Consider the following 17,251-nt stretch of genomic DNA (forward strand, 5'->3'; position numbering starts at 1 on the left):
TGTCTGTTCAAGTCACCATAAAGAGGGAGCCATTCAGAAGGGATTACATTATAGGGAAAGTGAAAGGATTATCCGAAAGGAAACCCTATATAAAAACGGGTAAGAATGTGCGGCAAGCTCTTCATGGGCCATGCCCCCTCCCCACCAGGAGCAGCAGCATCTGCAGGGCCCTGGGCCATCCCCCACCGCCAGGAGGAGCAGTGTCCGCTGGAGCACACTGGCCGTGACTTTTTGGTTATTGCCCTTGACCTGTCCGTGACTTTTACTAAAAAATACCCGTGACTAAATCATAGCCTTAGTTACAGTAAAACAGACAACAGAGTATGTTTTATTGTTACAGGAATACTGTATTCTGCAATATTTCTGTAAGGCACAGAGGCAATACTTAGAATTATATATAATGTTTGAGATCTTTTAACAAGGAAACATATTGGCTGAGAAAGCCGTCCACAAAAGCAAACAGAATACAAGTTTTAAAAGATTGCATGTGTGGGGCAACTGATGTAGAAGAGCTTGTATTAAAGAAGAGACTTTGCCGGTCTAACTGAAAATATTGAATGTTATTGAGGTGATGCAATTAATAGACATTTGTACTACATATATAATAAAATAGAATAGTATCATTTAAAACCAAGAAAATGAAGGGTAGCAATGGGAATTATACACAACCGTTTAACTTAAGAAGGAGATAAGATACTGGACAGTACCAAGGAAGGTTAAAGTAGACTTTATTTGTATAGAAGTGTGTTTATGGGAAGCTAAGAGAACATGCAGTAAAATATATATCATGTAGAAATTACATCAGAAAGAATATCCAGTCTCATCTTCCTATTTCTATATGTATTGTTTCGTGTCTTCATTCTAAAAACCCTGTGAAATTTAACACAACACTGTATGATACTTGAATTTAGGACTACTACTTATTAACGTTGGTGAAAGACAATTGTTTTTGTTCAATAGCTCAATACAACTTTCAGTCTTTATGAAATCAGTCTATTTTTAGAAATAGCTTAATGATGTCAACAGTAAAATTTAGCTGAGCAGGGCATTTAGCTATTAAACAAAATATGAACTATTAAACCCTAGCATGCAGTCTGTAAAACTATGCTAAGGCAAAGCTCCAAACTTATTACATTTACTATTAAATAGAACATAAGTAATCATGGGTCATTACTGCCCACTATGCTGATCAGCTGTGCCAGGCTGTCAAGTGAAGATCTATTATGGAAATGCAGGATTGATTAATGTTTTCACATAAAGTACAGTTTAATTATTTCTTTGACATTCAATTTTCTTTACAAGTCATTCTGTTCTTCACAGTTAACGGTTTTGGTATTGGCAGACGGAAAGAAATTTCTTTCCCCTGAATTCACTGTTACTGGGTTAACTCTTGACAATCTGGAAGCCAAACGCTTCTCGTATTTTTTTTTTTTAAATGAAGAAAGTCTCTAGGTGTAGATATGGGCCTAATAATGCTAACAGATAAAAGCTATAGAACAGCCACCTAAGTAAGTTTACTCTTATTAGTATAATCTCACTGACCTCAATGGGACATAAATAATGTCACCCATGTGTTTAAGTGGTTGCAGCATCAGCACAAAAGACACAAAGTAACACAAAATTTTATCTCACTGGTGACCTGACTGGCTTTCCCATTTGTCTCAAAATTTACTTCTATTGCCAACAACATGTGACAAGCCAGATTAATGGAAATACAAGCAGTGGAGAATTAGAGAATTTTTGAGCTTCTTTTTAGATTTGTGGAGTCTAGCAAATGTTTACCAACTGTTTTCTCCAAATAGCTGCCTGGTCCTTTTTAACAGCTACAAGTATTTATGGTGAGACAGCTAATTTAAATATAGATATAAGACAACTACATTACTTTTACTAAAATATCCAAAGAATTGCTATAATTTTATAATATGTCTACAAAATGGAATTTTGAACATAGATACTGAGTATAGCAAAAACAGAATTCCTTTTACAGTTAATGAAAAGCAGAAGTGTACCAGGACATTTTGCAACTATAAAGCACTAAAAAATGGTATTAAAGAAGTGGTTAGAATGAATATAGTATATTGTATTTAATTAAACGTTTTAAATTCCACCATAAATATTTGCTGTAGGCAGATATCTGGCATGGTTCTCAAGCTCAGTCATTAATAAATTGCAAACAATATGTTATTTAGCTTGTTTTAAGTTATTGGAAAATTAAAAAATAGAGAGAGTTATGGATTTAAGTTTGTGTATTAGTAAAACTTGAAAATAACTTTGATTAAGAAAAAAAACCACTTACCTTTCCATAACTGTTGTTCTTCAAGATGTGTTGCACATATCCATTCTACTGGAGGTGTGTGCATGCCCCGAGCACAGTAACTGGTAATTTTTCCCTCAGTGGTAACCGTTGGGGCGGCTCGGGCCATCTGCTCATATACTATGCCACGCTGGTACAAAGGGCCCAGCCAACCCTATGCCCCCTCAGTTCCTTCTTTCTGGCCAACTCCAATACAGAGGGGTAGGACATCAGGTTGTGGAATGGATATGTGCAACAAATCTCAAAGAACAGTTAAAGAAAGGTAAGTAACCGTTTTTTCTTCTTCGAGTGCTTGCACACGTCAATTCCACTGTAGGTGACTCCCAAGCAGTTACATAGGAGGTGGGATTGGAGCTCATGGACATACTGACTGCAAAATAGCTCGATTGAATCAGACATTGTCCCTAGACTGCTGAGTGATGGTGTAATGAGCAAAGAACATAAACACAGACGACCAAGTTGCTGCTTTTAAATGTCCCGAATAGGGAACTGTGCTAGGAATGCCGCTGATGATGCTTGCACTCTCATGGAGTGGGCAGTCAGGATAGCTAGTGGCGGAATACCCGCCTGCTCGTATCACGTATGAATGCACAATCCGTGACCAAATTCTCTGAGCAGAGATGGGGAGACTTTTCATCCTCTCAGCTACCACTATGAACAGTTGGGTGGATTTACGAAATGGTTTGGTCCTTTCTATATAGAATGCTAGGGCATGTCTTATGTCCCGTGTGTGAAGCCACTGTTCTTCCCTATTTGCATATGGTTTCAGGTAGAAAACTGGCAGGAATACCGCCTGATTGCTATGAATCTGGAAAACCACCTTCAGGAGGAAGCTAGGGTGAAGACATAGCTGCACCTTATCCTTAAAGAATACCGTGTACAGAGGCGCGGATCTCCGAGACCCTTTTAGCTGAAGCAATGGCCACTAAAAAAGCTACCTTCCACGAAAGGTATAGCAAGGGGTATGTCGCCAACGGTTCAAATGGGGGACCCATAAGTTTTGAGAAGACCAGGTTTAGGTCCCATGGAGGGATGTGTTCTCACACTTGGGGTATAGTCCTTTTAGGCCCTTGAGGAAACGGATAGACATCTCATGTGGAAAAACGAACTGGTTATCCACCCAATGGTAGAAAATAGATATGCAAGGTGCACCTTAACTGAGGAAATCACTAAACCTCGATGTTGCAGGTGTAATACGCATTCAAGAAAGTCCTGCAGCAAAGACTGCATGGGTGAGACCCCCGCATTGAGAAGCCTATATGGAGAACTGCTTTCACTTTGAGAGTTAAGTAGACCTGGTGGAGGGCTTCCTGCTACCTAATATGACCTAATAAACCTGCTCCAAGCAAGCCAGCTCTCTGGGATTTAGCCATGGAGCTTCCAGGCCATAAACTGGAGGTAGCTGAGCTTCAGTTGAAGTAGTTGACCGTGGTCCTGAGAGATCAGGTCTGTATGCAGAGGGAGCAGGATTGGAGCCACCATGGAAAGGCCTAGCAGCATCGCGAATCAGTGTTGATAGGGCCAAGCTGGGGCTATAAGAATGACCTGTGCCCAGTCCCGCTTGATCTTGAGCAGAACCTTGTGCACTAGCAGGATAGGAAGGAAAGCATAGTACAGTTGACCTATCCCTGGGAGTAGGAAGGCATCCGTGAGCAATCCTGGGCTGTGACCTCACAGGGAACAGAACTGGTGATGCTTCCTGTTGTGCCTGGTTGCAAATAGGTCTACCTGGGGAGTCCCCCACTGCTGGAAAATGTCCTTTGTGATATCCGGGCAAAGAGACCACTCCTGGTGACTGGAGAAAGACCTGCTAAAGTGATCTGCTAGCTCATTCTGTGCTCTTGGAAGGTGAGAAGCCTCGAGGTAGATTGAGTGGGCTATGCAGAACTCCCACAGCTGAATTGCTTCTCGACATAGGGGACACCGGGGAAAGAGCGAGCCCCTCCCTGCCTGTTGAAACAGAACAAGGCTGCAGTGTTGTCTGTAAGAACCAACATGCTCTTGCCCGTAATGTGAGGCAAGGACACTTGACAGGCCAGGTGAACTGCCCTGAGCTCTCTGACATGGATGTGCAGTGAGAACTCTTCCGGAGAACAAAGGTCCTGAGGGGCCCCAGGTGAGCTCCCCAGCCTAGTGCTGATGTGTCCAAGACCAGGGATATCAATGGTTTGGGCCATGAAAATGGAATGCTGGTGCAGACAACCAGTGGGATCCAGCCACCAGTGGAAGGAGGCGAGGACCAAGGAAGGTACTGTAAGAATGGAGTCTAGATGGTGACGGTTTGGTGAGTACACCGAGGCCAGCCACGCCTGGAGGTGTCTGAGCAGTCTTGTATGCTGCACTACATACATACCGGAGGCCATGTGAGCGAAACGCCTCAGACAATTCTGGGCAGTTGCAATTGACTGGCCCTTGAGGTGCACTGTCGGAGGACTTGGTCACCTGAAACCGCCCTTCTGGACGGAAGGCTCAGGCCTCGGTAGAGTTGAGCACCGCTTCAATAAACTCTATCCTCTGTACCAGAGTGTAGCAGGGCAGTTACCCCGCTCCTGAAATAAGATGAGTGAGAACAACTGGGGGAAGCTGACCGAGTAGCTGACCACAGGTGTGGCCAGCTCAGTCAGGGCCCAGCTGGCCCTGATAAGAGTGATGTGGGCCAGGAGCTGTGAGGAGTCTCACTATAGCCCTGGAGTGGAGAGGGCTAGCTGCCTGGGAGCAGGTACCTGAAGCAGAGCAGTGCTGTGGAAGAGCAAAGGGAGCGGGGGAGCTCCAGCCTGGTAAACCCCCAGGCTGGAGGCCTTGGTGAAGGCCTTCAAAGGTACTGTGTCTGCAGAGATACAGCCTGGGTATAGGAAAAGGCAACAGGTCCTAACCCTTTGCCAATGATGAGTGGTCATTACAGACTGCAGTTTGCCCCAGTGAGCAGGGGCGAGATGACTAGCAGTAGCCACTGAGGCAAGGTGGGTTTAGAGGGTTGGGGGTTCCTCTGGGAGGGGAGACCCAGAGCGTGGAGGTACTGCTGGGGCAGAACCCCGAGGTAAAGCGCACCGGGGTCCGGGAGGGACATGGAGCCAGCGGCAGGCAAGACAGCGGCCAGTAGGAGGTGCTCGGTATGCTGGACAGCTAATTCCAAAGACGACCAGAAAGAGGCGCCGCACCGGTGAGTCATTGCATCGCTACACAGAGTGAGGGTAGATTTCTGTACATTTATTAGCAGGCCTAGGGCAATGAGGAGGATGGGATGATTTAGTTGGGGACTGGTCCTGCTTTGAGCAGGGGGTTGGACTAAATGACCTCCTGAGGTCCCTTCCAACCCTGATATTCTATGATTCTACATGGTCCTGGACCGGCCGATGACTAGCCAGTCATCCAGATACGGGTAGACTTGCACCCCTCACCTCCTCAGAAAGGCTGCCACTACTGCCATGCATTTTGTAAACACCCACAGAGCTGCTGACAGGCCAAACAGGAGTAATACGAATTGGTAGAGTGTGTGGTTCACAATGAACCTGAGGAACCTTCTGTGGCCTTAGAAAATTGATATAGGGAAGTAGGCGTCTCAAATTGAGAGCAGCGTACCAGTCCCCAGGATCCAGGGAGGGAATAACAGAAGCCAGGGAAAGATGCGAAACTAATTTCTTGATAGCTGTTGAGCTAGTGAAGGTCTAGAATAGGCTTTTGGAATTAAGAAACAACAGGAAGAGAACTCCTTACCCCTTAGATTTTGTTGAACCTCTCCCACGGCTACCACCCGAAGGAAATCTCCTGGGCCAAAGATTGTGAGAGGGATCCCTGAAGAGGGACAGGGAGGAAGGCTGGGGACGAGGGGTGAAAATGAACTGTCAAGTATTTCCACTGTGATCAGCACCCAAACATTGAGTAGTGGTACAGAACCATGAATAGATGAAGCAGGACAGGCGGTCCACAAATACAGGGTAAACTGGATCCGGAAACAAGGGGACTGGTATAATGTCCTCGAGTGTCCCACCAAAAGGCCGGCTTGGAATCTCCTGGGTGTGGCAGACAGTGATGCTGAGATAGCAGGGGGTGGTGGTCTATACGTAAAGCTCCGGCTCCTTTTCTTCTGTGGGTCTTGACGGGCCGGTGGGGCAGAGTACCTGGAGGACTGTTGAGATTTGTAGTGCTTCCTTGAAGTTGATGGCATAAACAATCCCAGGGACATAAGGGTCGCCCTGGAGTCCTTCAGTCCATGAAGCTTCGCACCAGTCTGCCCTGAAAAGAGTGAAGCTTCCTCGAAGGGGAGATCCTGGAGGATTTGCGGAACTCCTATGCATGGCCACTGTGGAAGCCATGGACATGGCTGCTGAATCAAGGGCAGCTTGCACAGAAACCTTCGCTATAGATTTCTCCTTATCCACGAGCGAGAACTCCAGCCTCACCTCTTGCGATACCAAGTCTTTGAACTTCAACATGGAGTCCCACATGTTCAACAAATCATATCAGCCGTGCAGCATCTGCTGGTTAGCGATCTTGAGCTGCAGACACGTGGTAGAGTAGACCTTTCTACTGAATAAGTCCAGCTTTTCGGAGTCCTTTGCTTTAGGTACCACACCTTGCAAATCCTGCCTTTCCCTTTTATTGGCAGCAGAAAACACTTGTGATTGGGGGAGTGGGGTGGGTGGAATGAATATACAGAAACTCATAATCCTGGGCAGGAACGAAGAATTTCCTCTTGGCTCTCTTTGAGGTCTGGGGAAGGGAAGTGGGGATTTGCCACAAGGTTTTCACAGGGTCTATGATGGCCTCATTGAGAGGCAGGACTACCTTTTGACTGGCTCATCATGGCCAGAATGTCGCCCAGACTATGGGAGGACTCTTCTACTACTTCCACCTGCATGCCCATATTTTGGGCCACCCTCTGTAGCAACTCCTGGTAGGCCTGATAGGGAGGCAACACCCCTGCTCCTGACACAGCCTCATCATCACCTGAGGGTACTTCTTTTCCCTTTCTGTGCCGACTGGATCCCATGGAGCTGACTGGAGTCTGGATGGGGTGTTGCCTGATGGGGTGGTGGAACCCTTCTTTTGGGGGCCACCGAACAGGACTGCCTCAAGTGGAGTCCTGGGTTTGGTAGAAACCCCCATGGGCTCCAAAAGGGCCATTGCATTGGCATAGGCGCCTCAGTGACCACTAGGCCAAGCACTCAATGGCCCACCTGTGCCCCAATTCAGGGCAGGGTAGGGATCACTGGAGGAGTGGCGGGGTCAACTCCTTGGATGAGAGGCGTCTGACCCAACCTCCAACTTCAAAGACAAGGAGTCTCCATCTGGTGACCACAGAGGAGCAGTTCCCACCAGTGATGGAGATCGGTGCTGAGGCAGGGAAGGCTGTGTTGCGGCCAGCATGGTTGGTTTCTCCTTGGACGGTACCGCGGGGACCAGTACCGGACGGTAACTGGGGGCACCTGCTCTCTCCTTCCCACTGGCACCAATACCACCAACGCCTGTACTGCCAGTGACACCAATACTGACAGCAACAGGAGGTCCCTGGTGGCAGCAAACACCTCCAGTGTGGACAGCATCACAATAGCGCTGGTACCACACTGGGTGCCGATGGTTCATCCAGAACCAGACACGATGGTGTTTACTGCTGCAATGCTGAGGCAGAGGAGTGGCTTGACTTAGGTTGCATTCTGCTTTGCTCCCCATGCCTGGCTTTCTTTGGTGTTGGGGAACGTCCCCTCTCACCTGGCTGCTTTTTATGCCTCTTCTTTGGCGCCAAGGATGGCGAACAGTGCTGGGACTCTCACATGGTTGGAGGAGCGCTCCTCACTGACGCCGAGGTGCTCGGTGCTGAGTCCAACTGGCTAGGCTTGGAGGAAGGTCTCAGCGCTGCCTCCATAAGTAGGAACTTGAACCTGGCCTCCTAGTCCTCTTTCATATGGTGTTTAAGGTCCCTGCAAATCTGACAGCGATCCCTGAAGTGAGCCTCACCCAAGCACTTCAAGCAACTGGAGTGCAGGTCGCTCAGGGGCAGCGCTTTGTTGCAGGAGGCACAGGGCTCGAAGCCCGGTGACCGAGGCATGCCTTGGCACCGAGCACAGAAAAAACTCTAACAGAAAGAGAAAAACAAACTATACTAATGAAGACTAATTAATTATTTATAACTATTAATTACACTGGCACTATGACTGTGCAGCACCAGAAAGCCCCTGAGCCTCCCAGGCAGGTCCCACTGAGGGAAAAATCTGCAGTGACTGTGATTGAGGCGCACATACCTACAGTGGAAGGGACATGTGCAAGCGCTTGAAGCAACCGAATTTTGGCCAGTAATTGTGGCATACATTTTAATTTCTTCAGTAATCTTCAAAAAGTTTCATTTAGTATGTCTGATAATTGGTGGGATATGTACAACTTATTTACACAACTCCTATCAATGTTAATAAAATCATGGTGCAGTCAATAGATGGCAGTGAAGAAGCTTATGTATTTTTAAAATCTATCAATATTACCATTTATAAGCCCACACCCATCTATTTTTGTGTTAATTAACTTTGGTGCTGTACAAGTTCCTTGCATCATTGTATTATAGTACTCTGAAGTCAGAACTGTTACTCCACTACTATTAGAAAAATGTTTACTGAGCAGTGAGAGAGTTTGGGGAGACACTATGTATTATATTTGAATGTAATTCCACCAATATTGAGGTATAATGCATCTTTTCTTGAATTTGGGTGACAGCTTTGTGTCCTTTACCTAGATTTAAGTCTCATTTGCATAACGGGACAGGATCCTCGGACATGCTGAAGAGCCTTGCAGACGAGGAACTAAGGGTGTTCAGCATGTTGCAGTATTGTGCTCAACATGCCTGCCCACTCTGCAGGTCAAAGAATAAAGAATGGATGTTTGAAAATTTGTTCTTTCTTGCTCTTTGTTATTCTTCCTCTCGTTTTGCATTCAACTGTTTTCAGGACAAAATGGAAGGACAGTATGGCATAAGTAATTTATGTCAATACATCTTACAATATTTTGCTTCTAAGTTTCATTTAAAAATGTGGATGTCAAGAGACTGAGAACCAGATCCTCTGTTGGTATAAGTCACTGAAGGTCCACTGGCTTCAGTCAACCCACACTAATTTATACCAGTGAGGAGCTGGCAACCCAAAGTTTTCTGTATATTAATATTCAGGAACCAAAAAATGAATGTTACTGTGATTCTTTGCTTTATTCTCTATCCTATTATATTTCTGATAATCTTCAATAAAAATAAAAGATAGCTATGTTTTTTTATTTACCTTAGTACCTTACAAGGAGACATTGTCTATTGTGTTAATTCTTATAGACTTCTAAGAGGGTGGTTGTATTTTTTTTGTTTAAAAGCTTATTAAAGAGGCCTAGCTGGCTCAAGTTGACTGATACAGAGCTTAGACCCAGACTGGTAGCAAAATGCCAGTATCACCAGTTGCCTGCTTTATTGTCTAAATGAAATGAATCGGTAGTTTCAGTTCACTGGATTTGGGTGGGGGTCAACATCACAACTTGGCATTAATTGACACATTCTTGGCAGTCTCAGCAAAGGCACCAAAGGCTGACTAGGAACAGATACTGGACAACCCTCTCATACTACATGGTCCCTCAAAAATAGGGTTGAGGCGCACTGGTAGGGCAGTGGGGTGAAATTTGCACTGCCACTGCCTGTGCTGTATCTGTTCTGTGGACAAATAGAGGCCTTCAGTTTCCAGTGCTGTCAATCTGGCACCTTTCACAAGCACTACATTCATTTTAAAGAAAAAAAACTACAGTTAAAAAATACAAAGGAAACAAAAATCTGAATTTAAGTAACTCAGGCAGTGACACAAATTGATATAAACAAGGCATTTCTAAATTAAGGCTAACATTCTGCCAATGAGACTTCACTTCAATATGGACTTGCTCTTGTTGGTTTGTGTCACAACCCTAAAGTTACTTAAAATGGAACAAAGGCCAAGTAGGTGAGATCCCAGATTTCACATATCTTTGAAGCTGCATAGTCTCATTCTCATTATACCTCCGATTTGTGCATTCACTGATTATGTCTGTTCTGAATTCAACTGCATTTTAGAAAGCTATTCATATTGTAGATCCCATACCAAGTTTGCTCCCCATGACCCCAGGATTGCTAACTGAAAATTCAGATAACTCTTTACTTCTTGCTTGTAACCAAAAAAGAAAATACCTGTAATTGACCATTTAGTGAGCTCAAGTCTTCTGCTTTCTTCTCCAATGACTGCACCCACACTTTTCTTTTTTGTCGACATCTTGAAGCAGCAGCACGGTTTCGCTCTAGAAACTTCCTTCTTTTCTCATCAGGGTCTTCGTTTGCTGCTCTTCTTCGACGACCTCCTGTATTTTGGGTTTGGGGTGTGGGCTGAGCTGGGGAAGCCTGAAGGAAACAGGCACATCATAGTTCAGTGTAACATAACATGTAACTCAAATGTAAGGGTTTGACTTACATGTATAAATGTACACATATTTACATAGGAAAACATCAACAATATTTCTCTTCTAATATTTAAAATATATTTTTTGACTAAAGGAAACATTAGATATACATCTTAATTCTATGAATACTGTCTAATGGTTTTCATTGTGATTTTGCTCACTAGTGCACTACATTTAAGGTTCTGTCAGTATTTTAAATCATGACCCACTGGTTTCCAGATTTGTAATCTTGCTGCAAAAATTCATTCCATTTTGATATTTAGCATAAAAGCAAGCCTGAAAGAAATAACTTTTTAGATTTTTTTTTCAAACATTCTTTTACCCATTTTAAAGTTAAAGGAAGACAAAATATTTACAGGGTTTAACTTTTAAAAGACCCTTTAACTAAAAATGACTTTGTAAAATGAAATTTATCAGGCAATAACTTCATATAGTTTCTGTTTCTGGTGTTTTCCAAACACCTATCTTCCTAAAACTTAACTATACTTCGGTTGTTATTATGTAATTATTGCCCAATATATAATAACTGCTCATCACAAGGATCTGGACAAAGCATTGGTATTTAATGATCCCTAGAAGAGTAATTTCTTACCTGTTATTTCTGGCTTTTCCAAGTCCCTCTATGCCAGCCCAGACATGGATAGGATCAAAGTAGTAGAAATGAAAATATCCTATTAAATCATACAGCCCACCCTCTACATGGGCAGAATATAGTCCCCAATAAAAGGACTATTGCATTATAGCTATACAGCCTTGGATCTTCAAGTCTTATCAGCTAATATGGAGGATAAAATTGCACCTTGAATTAACTCTCCTCATAAAGGGACCTGGCTGACTCTGCATGCTCAATACTTGTTATGCAAAAAGTAATAATAAATAAAAATAAAAATCAAAGTACCAATCCTAACTGCCACAGCTCATAATATGAAATGTAGACTGGTATAAAGGGACTTTGAGAAGTTAAATTAACAGTTAGGAATTGACCATTTGCAAATATTTCTTACTGATTAGACACTGAGAACTTTCACAGTAGTACTCATTAACCAGATTATACACAGGGTAGGTATACCTAGAAGAAAAATTGTGACCAAGTGTTTTTTTTTTTTTTTTTTTTTAAATCTACCTTCTCAGGGCAGCATCTGCAGAGATTGTCACATCAAGATTAACAACATAAAAAGTAGAGGACGACACTGAGGTGGCGACGTTACACAGTCTCAACCCAAGAGTAGACATTGCTCTTGTGGATGGACTCAGTAAGAAGAGCCTCTTTACCCAGGGCAGCATACACTTGCTTAACCTAGCCCCAAAACCAGAAGGGGACAAGATTTTTTAAAAGGGACGTCTGACGTTCAGTGTTTGAATGGTCTGATTTTCAAAAATGCTGAGCACCCACCACCTCCCATTGCCTTTAATGGGTGCTCAGCACTTTTGTAAATCAGACTTCTTCTTTAGGTGCCTAGATATGAATGTACACGTCAATTTTTGGAAGCCTTGGCCAAGATACCTAAACTTTAAAAGCTGTGATGCCTTTTTTGGTACTTCACAAAAGAACAAACAGGGGATCTCTTTTTCTAATTTTCAAAGTCAACATCACACCTCTGAGGTAAAAACTGTAGCTTCTGAAGCCTTCTCCGAGAATCAAGAGGACCAGACCTCTCCCCAACTCCCAATTGCACACCTATTCCCCTTCTCCAACCTAGCTCATTGTTCCCACCCATTTTCATCCTATTCCTAGTCATCATCTAGAATAGTTCTCCCAACATCACCATTTTCACAACACCCAAGAGAGCACAGTAAACTAACTAAATTATGCAGTTGAGTCCCTCATTTTTATATCAGTCAATAACGGCTCTTTCAAGCAAATGGTACCTTAAGCAGGAACCCGAAATGATTGAAAAAAATATTTTAAGAGGTGTTCATGATATTTAATATTAAACTAATACAATACCATGGTAACCCTTGTTTTGGTGATATTTTCCAGATGTATCTTAACTTGCTGCACAATTTTCAGTTTACCCCAGAATTCAACGCCAGCGTGCTAAGGAAATCAGGAGGCCTTAGCTTCTTACCAAGTAGGTAAGACAACCCCCATTTTTTTCCAATATTGGTTCATAACACACCTCAATCTTATTTTCAGTATATAAAATAAAGGAAGAGGATCAGAGATTTTTGCGTAACAGTAAAAGGTTAGAAGTACATCTTGGCTTTGTTCTCATACCGGTGTTTCTGTAGTTGATGTAGCAGGCTGTTGTAATGACTGTGGTCGGGCTTCCTCTGACTGAGTCCTAATCAATCCACTAGCATGCCCCTTGGCAGTATCTCCATTTGTGACCTGAGGATGCTGCTGGGTCAAGGCAGCTTTCAATCGCTGAAAGTATAGAAAGAAAATATTCTGTCACATTTTTCATAATGGAAGATACTGTGATAACTTTCATTAAATAATAGCTGTTTATATAGCAGTAGCACCCATATACTGCTAGCTACTTTCCAAACATACACAATGAGCTCACATTTTAAGGTAAGAAACACACACAGGGTGCAAGAGGATAAAACAATTTTTTGATGTTTCAACAGTCTAATTAGCCTTCTACTAGTTGAAAATTGCTTGCAACCATCACTGTAGAAGTGAGTAGTGAAAAGGAATATGAAGAAGGGTAACGGCTTTATGAACAAGTTTAGGAAGGGCATTCCTTCTACAGAGCATCATATGGAAGAAAATGCACAGAACAGTGTAGGAGAAGCAGGGTGGCAAAAAATCAATGATTTTAAAAATAAATAAATACATAAAAAAAAATCAGATTTTGATAAAATGGTTTTTGAGGAAAAAACCTATCTAAAGATAGTTTTAATTAAGATATTGTTGAGCTATAATGTATTTCATCATGGAATAGGGATTATAAATTCTAATTCTATAGTATGAGACAATATATTCATGTAATGTTTAAGAAAAGTTTTGTAAATAAGTTCCAATAGTTCATGGATTAGGGACCCAATCTTATGGGGTTCCACAGGCTTCTGTATAAATTATTTAGGTTAATCTTTCTATCTACCCAATGGGACTCAGTGCTCAGTCTAGAAGAGACCATCAGAGATGCTTAGTTTTGCAGTTCTCAAACTGTGGATGTATCTCCCCAGAGGTAACATGCTTGTTAACAGCAAAAATGTTTTAAAGTAAATAAAATAAAATAAAATAAAATAGAGGTGAGAAACAACGGACCTCAACTTTATTGTCCCTCTGCAAATTTGTGTACGCAGAGTCAATCCCTTACTTCACTCTAAAAGTGCAAAGTTTCAAAAAGTTCAATGAATAGACGACTGCTGGGGGCGGAATAGAGCTGAACAAGGAGAAGTCTGGAGATAAATGTGAGAAGTGAGGGACAAATGCTTTTTTGTTAAATTATTATAGGTTTGCTGTTGAAGAAAAAATCCAGAATACTTAACTTTGTTGTTTTAGTTAAATAAAACAATTTAAATGTCTTCTTCTCCGAATACAGCATGGCAAGAAAATCCTCCAAATATTAATGATTAACCTGCCGAATTGGAGATAGTTCACTTCCCAATGACTTCATAAATATCTGCTTCAATTACTTTTGGTAAATGAAATAACCAAACAATCATTCATTTTCCGATATAGCTGTAAAACTAATCTGAAAAGTTTTCAAAATATATCTGTTTAAAAATGCATAGTGTATACCTTCTAAAAATGAAACCTACATCTATCTCTGAGTTGTGAAGAATATGTATTAAGGTTATAACAACCAACAAGAATGCACTTTTATGTAGAAAACCATGATTAAATTGAGTGTTCCTGACTAGTGATTTAAATCATGATTTAAATCAAATTGATTTAAATCAAATCCACCCTGCAGAGAAGTGAACTAATACCAATGATGGAGTGGAGTGGACAGTGTACAACGTGATAGAGAAACAAGAGTGGATAAATACACAGAGACAGTAAACCCAGACACAGGAAATTTCTTTCAAAACCGAATTAAAAAACATCTGGTGGGTTTATAGTTTGTTTTTTAAAATCATATTCTTTATTCTAAGATGATATCTTGATGATGCGTTAAATAATTGACATTATTTCACTCAGATGTGAGCATTAACTAATGTTTACATAGTGCACGGGCTAAATATTTTCAACAATGGTTTACAAAAGCTTTTATTAGCTGACTTATTAAGCAACACAATTACAAAAAATAGTAATTACAAACTGTATCTTTATACAATATATTTCAAGAGCCATAGATGATTTTATATATTAACTATATGGTATATTCTAAAGCAGATCTCATTGACTGTACTAGTCTATTTGATAATTAAGTTTACAACCGCTTGAAAATAAAAGCTATGCTTTCACTATAAACGTGAATTAGAATTACAGCAGATTTTCAACAAAAGCTAATGTATTCTGTTTATAAGCTTATATGCCTAATGTGGTGTAAGGACATAAGAACATAAAAACGGCCATACCGGGTCAGACCAAAGGGGCAGCTATTCCAGTATCCTGTCTTCAGACACTGGCCAATACCAGGTTCCCCAGAGGGAATGAACAGAACAGGTAGTCATCAAGTGATCCATTCCGTCGCTCATTCCCAGCATTTAGCAAACAGAAGCTAGGGACACCATCCCTGCTCATCCTGGCTAATGGGCATTGATGGACCTATCCTCCATGAACTTATCTAGTTCCTTTTTGAACCATGTTATAGTCTTGGCCTTCACCTCATCTGGCAAAGAGTTCCACAGGTTGACTGTGCATTCTGTGAAAAAATACTTCATTTTATTTGTTTTAAACCTGCTGCCTATTGATTTCATTTGGTGACCCCTAATTCTTGTGTTATGAGGAGTAAAAAACCACTTCCTTATTTACTTTCTCCACACCAGTTATGATTTTACAGACCTCAATCATATCCCCCCTTAGTCATCTCTTTTCCAAGCTGAAAAGTCCCAGTCTTATTAATCTCTCCTCATACGGAAGACGCTCCATACACCTAATAATTTTTGTTGCCCTTTTCTGAACCTTTTCCAATTCCAATATATCTTTTTTCAGATGGGGCGACCACATCGGCACATACCATGGATTTATATAGAGGCAATATGATATTTTCTGTCTCTCTTTCTTAATAAAAAAGACAGACGTAGGTATCCTCAATGGCTATATTAATAGGTTTGTTTTTATTTTCAAAATTTTGCACTCCCACAGTAAGATTTTATTCAGTGTTATTAAACAATTTCCCTGCAAGATAAACTGTGCATGAGGGTGCATCTTTCTAATGATCAGTACTGTACTTAAAACCATCAACTTCATTAAAAACTACATTAGTATACTTTTACAACAAATTAAAAGATTTTTTTATTACATGATGGTCTAAAATACATTAAAATGCACATCTCTCTTGAATAATCTTTATTATTGCACATTGTTACCTTCTGCACAAACATAAAAGAAAAAACATCAATATTTATTATCCTCTTTTGAATGCCACCAGGCTTACAGTGTAAATTCAGCTCTCCTGTGTACCATAGACAAAAGTGCACAAGAAAGGAGGTCATTAATTCAATAAAGGCAAAATGCAGATATATTGATGAGTAAGGCAGAAGCACTCCCTGCTCCTCACCCCGGGAAGCCCTGGAAGATACCAGGAAGAACAGTAGAAAATAGGCCTGCCACCTTTCTCTGAATACAAGACTCCCCACTACCCATAGGAGGAAGACCACAGATTGATTCCCAACAGGGCTTCACCTAAGGGAAGCTGTGGGGACAGATGGAGACTCATATAGATGCCTCTACAGGTCTGGATAAGCATCCGAACATGTAGATGCTCAGCTAAAATCCAAATCTTACAAAGCGCTTAACTGAGATATTTGTGTTTAAATAGCCTAAAATTCACATTCAGCCCTACAACACCTGGAGACTATTTGGAGTATGATAAGATATTACAAGCATAACTGGCAGTGATGCCCATTGTTAAGGTTACTTAGCACTTTCCATTATACACTTTCAGTTGCTTATAAATTTTGTCTAACTTTAATCATTTGGACTGGAATTTTCCATGCTCTCTCTCTTTATTCTCAGACTGAATTTTTTTGGAAAAAGTTTTAGCAAGAGGTTTTGCTAAATCTGAGGCTGAAGAGTGACAAAAACTATTTTTTCCTATGATAAATTTCTCTTTCTAGGAATTTCTTTGAAGAGCTCTGGCACCTCCATGTATTGGAGCATAAACTTGAAATTTGGCAAAGGGGATAGTCCTGATATCAAAGAGGTGTCTTTTGCTGTTTTCATAGAAGTCCATCCAGATCTGCACATGCTCAGCAAAGGTTGTTGGAGGCTTACTGTGTGGACTGCACCTCAGCAAGTTTGCAGATGACACTAAACTGGGAGGAGTGGTAGATACGCTGGAGGGTAGGGATAGGATACAGAGGAACCTAGACAAGTTAGAGGATTGGGCCAAAAGAAATCTGATGGGGTTCAGTAAGGACAAGCGCAGAGTC

General features: G+C 41.7%; 1 protein-coding gene across 1 annotated transcript in view; it reads right to left on the reverse strand.

The window, feature by feature from the left end:
- Positions 1-17,251, reverse strand: part of ATF2 (activating transcription factor 2) — an 86,883-nt gene that overhangs the window by 15,131 nt on the left and 54,501 nt on the right. Inside the window, 2 exon segments of the mRNA XM_074967625.1 lie at positions 10,491-10,697; positions 12,975-13,124. Coding sequence (XP_074823726.1) covers positions 10,491-10,697; positions 12,975-13,124 — 357 coding nt within the window.

This window comes from Natator depressus, chromosome 11 (assembly GCF_965152275.1).
Source record: "Natator depressus isolate rNatDep1 chromosome 11, rNatDep2.hap1, whole genome shotgun sequence".
In the NCBI taxonomy this organism is placed as follows: Eukaryota; Metazoa; Chordata; order Testudines; family Cheloniidae; genus Natator; species Natator depressus.